Raw genomic sequence first — 6,000 nt, 5'->3', positions numbered from 1 at the left:
GATGATCCCTGCCCTATACTAACAGATGGAGTAGGATGATCTGCCCTATACTAACAGATGGAGTAGGATGATCCCTGCCCTATACTAACAGATGGAGTAGGATGATCCCTGCCCTATACTAACATCTAGTAGGATGATCCCTGCCCTATACTAACAGATGGAGTAGGATGGAGTAGGATGATCCCTGCCCTATACTAACAGATGGAGTAGGATGATGCCCTATACTAACATCTAGTATGGGATGATCCCTGCCCTATACTAACAGATGGAGTAGGATGATCCCTGCCCTATACTAACAGATGGAGTAGGATGATCCCTGCCCATACTAACATCTAGTAGGAACATATCTAACAGATCTAGTAGGATGATCCCTGCCCTATACTAACATCTAGTAGGATGATCCCTGCCCTATACTAACAGATCTAGTAGGATGATCCCTGCCCTATACTAACACTAGTAGGATGAGATCTAGTAGGATGATCCCTGCCCTACTAACTAACAGATCTAGTAGGATGATCCCTGCCCTATACTAACAGATCTAGTAGGATGATCCCTGCCCTATACTAACAGATCTAGTAGATGATCCCTGCCCTATACTAACAGATGGAGTAGGATGATCCCTGCCCTATACTAACAGATGGAGTAGGATGATCCCTGCCCTATACTAACATCTAGTAGGATGATCCCTGCCCTATACTAACATCTAGTAGGATGATCCCTGCCCTATACTAACAGATCTAGTAGGATGATCCCTGCCCTATACTAACAGATCTAGTAGGATGATCCCCTGCCCTATACTAACATGGAGTAGGATGATCTAACCTAGTAGGATGATCCCTGCCCTATACTAACAGATGGAGTAGATGATGATACCCTGCCCTATACTAACATCTAGTAGGATGATCCCTGCCCTATACTAACAGATGGAGTAGGATGATCTATACTAACAGATGGAGTAGGATGATCCCCCTATACTAACAGATGGAGTAGGATGATCCCTGCCCTATACTAACAGATGGAGTAGGATGATGCCCCTGCCCTATACTAACAGATGGAGTAGGATGATCCCTGCCCTACCAACAGATGGAGTAGGATACTATACTAACAGATCTAGTAGGATGATCCCTGCCCTATACTAACAGATCTAGTAGGATGATCCCTGCCCTATACTAACAGATCTAGTAGGATGATCCCTGCCCTATACTAACAGATCTAGTAGGATGATCCCTGCCCTAAACTAACAGATCGAGTAGGATGATCCCTGCCCTATACTAACAGATCTAGTAGGATGATCCCTGCCCTATACTAACATCTAGTAGGATGATCCCTGCCCTATACTAACAGATGGAGTAGGATGATCCCTGCCCTATACTAACATCTAGTAGGATGATCCCTGCCCTATACTAACATCTAGTAGGATGATCCCTGCCCTATACTAACAGATCTAGTAGGATGATCCCTGCCCTATACTAACAGATCGAGTAACATGATCCCTGCCCTATACTAACAGATGGAGTAGGATGATCCCTGCCCTATACTAACAGATCTAGTAGGATGATCCCTGCCCTATACTAACAGGCCAGTTGAGTGTCCGACAACAGAACAGTAGTGGTTGGGGTGTGCTGGATTGAAGGAGGATGTAGGTAGACACCTGGTATCATGCTGTTGAAGGCGATGGTGCGCTGGCCAATGAAGTCCTGGCCAATAGGGTCATGGTCCCACACCAGGAAACGTACCAGCGCCAGCTCGGGCATGTGCAGCGTGAACACCAGCGTCTCCTCCCACATGGGGTTAAAGCCTGGAGAGGAGAGAGGGAGGACAGGTGAGCGAGGAAGAGAAAAAGAGATAGAGAAAAAGACAGATTGAGATGGGCAAAAAAAGAGAGAAATGTATGAGTAGGAGAGAAAGAGAGAGCGAGTAGGAGAGAAAGAGAGAGCGAGTAGGAGAGAAAGAGAGAGCGAGTAGGAGAGAAAGAGAGAGCGAGTAGGAGAGAAAGAGAGAGCGAGTAGGAGAGAAAGAGAAAAGGAGTAGGAGAGAGAGAGAGCGAGCAGGAGAAAGAGCGAGAAAGAGAGAGAGCGAGAGAGAACGAGAGAGCAGGAGAGAACGAGAGAGCAGGAGAGAACGAGAGAGCAGGAGAGAGAGAGAGAGAGAGAGCAGGAGAGAGAGAGAGAGAGAGCAGGAGAGAGCAGGAGAGAGCAGGAGAGAGCAGGAGAGAGCAGGAGAGAGCAGGAGAGAGCAGAGAGAGAGAGAGTGCAGGAGAGAGCAGGAGAGAGAGAGTGCAGGAGAGAGCAGGAGAGAGAGAGAGTGCAGGAGAGAGCAGGAGAGAGAGCAGGGAGAGAGAGCAGGAGAGAGAGCAGGAGAGAGAGCAGGAGAGAGAGCAGGAGAGAGAGAGAGAGAGAGAGCAGGAGAGAGAGAGAGAGAGCAAGCGAGTGAGTAAGAGATCAGGAGAGAGAGAGAGCGCGAGTAAGAGAGCAGAGAGAGAGAGAGAGAGAGTAAGAGAGCAGGAGAGAGAGGGGGGAGAGAAAGCAAGAGAGAGTGAGAGTAAGAGCAGAGAGAGAAAGAGAGAGAGAGTAAAAGAGCATGAGAGAGAGAGCGAGTAAGAGAGCAGGAGAGAGAGAAAGTAAGAGAGCGAGTAAGAGAGCGTGAGAAAGAAAGCAGGAGAGAGAAAGAGAGAGAAAGAGAAAGAGTAGAAGAGAGAGAAAGAATAGGAGAGAAATTGTAGGAGTGAGAAAGAGCAGGAGAGAGCAAAAAAAAGAGAGAGTAGGGAAGAGAGGGAGGGAGAGGGAGAGAGAAAAAAAGAGTAGGAGAGACACAGAGAGAAAAAGTAGGAGAGAACGAATAGGAGAGAAATTGTAGGAGAGAGAGTGAGAAAGAGCAGGAGAGAAAGAGTAGGAGAGAGCAAAAAAGAGAAAGAGTAGGGAAGAGGGAGGGAGAGGGAGAGAGAGAGAGAGTAAGAGAGCAGAGAGAGAGGGGGCGAGTAAAAGCAAGAGAGAGTGAGAGCACGAGAGAGAGAGAAAGAGAGAGAGAGTAAAAGAGCATGAGAGAGAGAGCGAGTAAGAGAGCAGGAGAGAGAGAAAGTAAGAGAGCGAGTAAGAGAGCGTGAGAAAGAAAGCAGGAGAGAGAAAGAGAGAGAAAAGAAAGAGTAGGAGAGAGAGAAAGAATAGGAGAGAAAGAGGGAGGGAGAGGGAGAGAAAGAAAGAGTTTGAGAGGGAGGGAGAGTAGGAGGGAGAGGGAGGGAGAGTAGGAGGGAGAGGGAGTGGGGAAGAGAGTAGGAGAGAGGGAGGTAGGAGATATGGAAAGTAGAGGGAGGGAAAGTAGGAGAGTGGGAAGGAAAGTAGGAGAGTGGGAGAGAGAGGAGTTAGAGAGCCAGTCTCATCACTCATAAATCATTCAGGTATGGTGTGTCTGGAGACCAAGTGGTGCTAGCAGTGCACTATGACGGTGCTAACTTCCTCAATTATACAAGACACACAAAAATGAAACCCATGACTTAACCCAACCTATCGAACATAGTAGCCGGTGCAACACAGCCAACACATTATTCAAACATACTCACCATTGTCATCCACCACCCTGGTCTGTCCCTTACAGCAGTCCACTGGTAGACCAATGATCTCCACCTCCACAAAGGGGTCAATAATCTGACAAGGCAGATGGACAGAAAAAATGTAGAGGCTTCACCAAACCAAGTAGCAGTAGTACTATTAGGGACCACAGGTGGCTGGTGGCACCTTAATTGGGAGGATGGGCTTACAGTAATTGACTGGAATGGAATAAATGGAATCGAACACATCAAACATGTTTTCCATGTGGTTGATAATATTCCATTCCAGCCATTATTAAGGGCTATACTCAGCTTTGTCTCAGGATGGTAAGTTGGTGGTTGAAGATATCCCTCTAGTGGTGTGGGGGCTGTGCTTTGGCAAAGTGGGTGGGGTTATATCCTTCCTGTTTGGCCCTGCCCGGAGGTGTCCTCGGATGGGGCCAGTGTCTCCTGACCCCTCCTTTCTCAACCTCCAGTATTTATGCTGCAGTAGTTTATGTGTCGGGGGGCTGGGGTCAGTTTGTTATATCTGGAGTACTTCTCCTGTCCAATTTGGTGTCCTGTGTGAATCTAAGTGTGTGTTCTCTAATTCTCTCTTTCTCTCTCTCGGAGGACCTGAGCCCTAGGACCATGCCCCAGGACTACCTGACATGATGACTCCTTGCTGTCCCCAGTCCACCTGGCCGTGCTGCTGCTCCAGTTTCAACTGTTCTGCCTTATTATTATTCGACCATGCTGGTCATTTATGAACATTTGAACATCTTTGTCCATGTTCTGTTATAATCTCCACCCGGCACAGCCAGAAGAGGACTGGCCACCCCACATAGCCTGGTTCCTCTCTTGGTTTCTTCCTAGGTTTTGGCCTTTCTAGGGAGTTTTTCCTAACCACCGTGCTTCTACACCTGCTTTGCTTGCTGTTTGGGGTTTTAGGCTGGGTTTCTGTACAGCACTTTGAGATATCAGCTGATGTACGAAGGGCTATATAAATACATTTGATTTGATTTGATTATTATGTGGTCCTCCTGTGATGGGGACATTCCGTGTGAATTTGACCCACAAATGATTGAGGTTTTGGATATTCCACAAAATAAATCCATAGAAAGGTCATTGTGAGAAATGGGAATTGTATTTTGTTTTTACGATAAATAAATCATTACCTCTCCTCTGTCCCCCAGCATAGAGTCTTTGGGCTTTGGGAGCTGTTGCCCACTGATGATCTTCAGCACCAGTTGTTTCTTCATCTGCCCTGGAAATGGATCCTCTATCATGGGGTTAAAGGCACCTACAGGAGGCATGGAGGGACAAAAATACTTAGTCTTTCCCATGGTAGATACCTGGGTCATATCCAATACAAAACAAAACTAAACTGAAACAGGGAGGCTGAACTTGTCAAATAAGAAACGCTCATTTTTGTTTTCTGTTGCAAAAACGTTTTGCTACGATGTGCACTACCCTTTAGCAATGAAATCAATGTGAGGATGCCGCAACACACCTTCACACATACAGGCCGGCTTCAGGATGAAGCCACAGTTGCCGTTGCTGTTGAACTTGGCTCTGTTCAGCTGGAGAACTCTCCCCTCTGACTGGTAGTTCAACGCCACTGACAACCACACAAATCAAAACATTTCCAAATAGTCAGAAAAATAAATAATAATAATAACATTTGAACAACACTTTTAAAATCAGAAAATATTTGGGCAAATGGATCGAAATTCTGAGGGAGCCATTGGAGAATTCACTGGCTAGAGTGGGGCTCAATATTACCAAACATGTTAAAAGTTTAAATCTGGAAATGGATCCCCCCCATTACCCAGGTGGCATCCAGCATTCCAGAAGGGCTGGGGATTGAAGTTGGAAGAGTCCACACGGTAGGAGGAGGGGTAGACGCGCGAGAGCTGCCGCTGGTTGAAGTGGATGAAGGTGTCAGCCTTCTGCTGCATGATCTGGTGGGCCTTGGTCTCGCTCAGAGAAGACACCTGCCAACTGGAGCTGGCGGCTGGAAGACACACACACACACACACATTTTATTTTGGCTTTGGGGAAAAAAACATATCAACACGTGTTATTTAGATCTTTCATTGTAGTGATTAAATGAGACCACTGTCTGGACTTATACAGCAGTAGGAAAAGAGAAAAGTGCAGTATCTTCGGGGCCAGTGTCTGTATAGTGAAGCAGGTTCAGGTAGGGAGACGGGGCCAGTGTCTGTATAATGAAGCAGGTTCAGGTAGGGAGACGGGGCCAGTGTCTGTATAGTGAAGCAGGTTCAGGTAGGGAGACGGGGCCAGTGTCTGTACAGTGAAGCAGGTTCAGGTAGGGAGACGGGGCCAGTGTCTGTACAGTGAAGCAGGTTTAGGTAGAGAGACGGGGATAGTGTCAGTATACTGAAGCAGGTTCAGGTAGAGAGACGGGGATAGTGTCAGTATAGTGAAGCAGGTTCAGGTAGAGAGACGGGGAT

At 47.1% G+C, this 6,000-nt stretch overlaps 1 protein-coding gene across 1 annotated transcript in view; it reads right to left on the bottom strand.

Annotated features, from left to right (window-relative positions):
• Positions 1-1,571: 1,571 nt before the first annotated feature.
• LOC135505252 (1-phosphatidylinositol 4,5-bisphosphate phosphodiesterase eta-2-like) overlaps positions 1,572-6,000 on the bottom strand; it is a 111,977-nt gene continuing 107,548 nt past the window's right edge. The window contains exons 15-19 of the mRNA XM_064924446.1: positions 5,355-5,540; positions 5,037-5,144; positions 4,702-4,826; positions 3,557-3,641; positions 1,572-1,798 (exon numbers count right to left, since the gene is read on the bottom strand). Of these exons, the coding sequence (XP_064780518.1) occupies positions 1,572-1,798; positions 3,557-3,641; positions 4,702-4,826; positions 5,037-5,144; positions 5,355-5,540 (731 nt within the window). The remainder of the gene's footprint in view (positions 1,799-3,556; positions 3,642-4,701; positions 4,827-5,036; positions 5,145-5,354; positions 5,541-6,000) is intronic.

The sequence above is a fragment of the Oncorhynchus masou genome, chromosome 18, assembly GCF_036934945.1.
Source record: "Oncorhynchus masou masou isolate Uvic2021 chromosome 18, UVic_Omas_1.1, whole genome shotgun sequence".
Lineage (NCBI taxonomy): Eukaryota > Metazoa > Chordata > Actinopteri > Salmoniformes > Salmonidae > Oncorhynchus > Oncorhynchus masou.
Note: the sequence above shows the minus strand (reverse complement) of the source record. Positions and strands in the feature narration are given on the sequence as shown.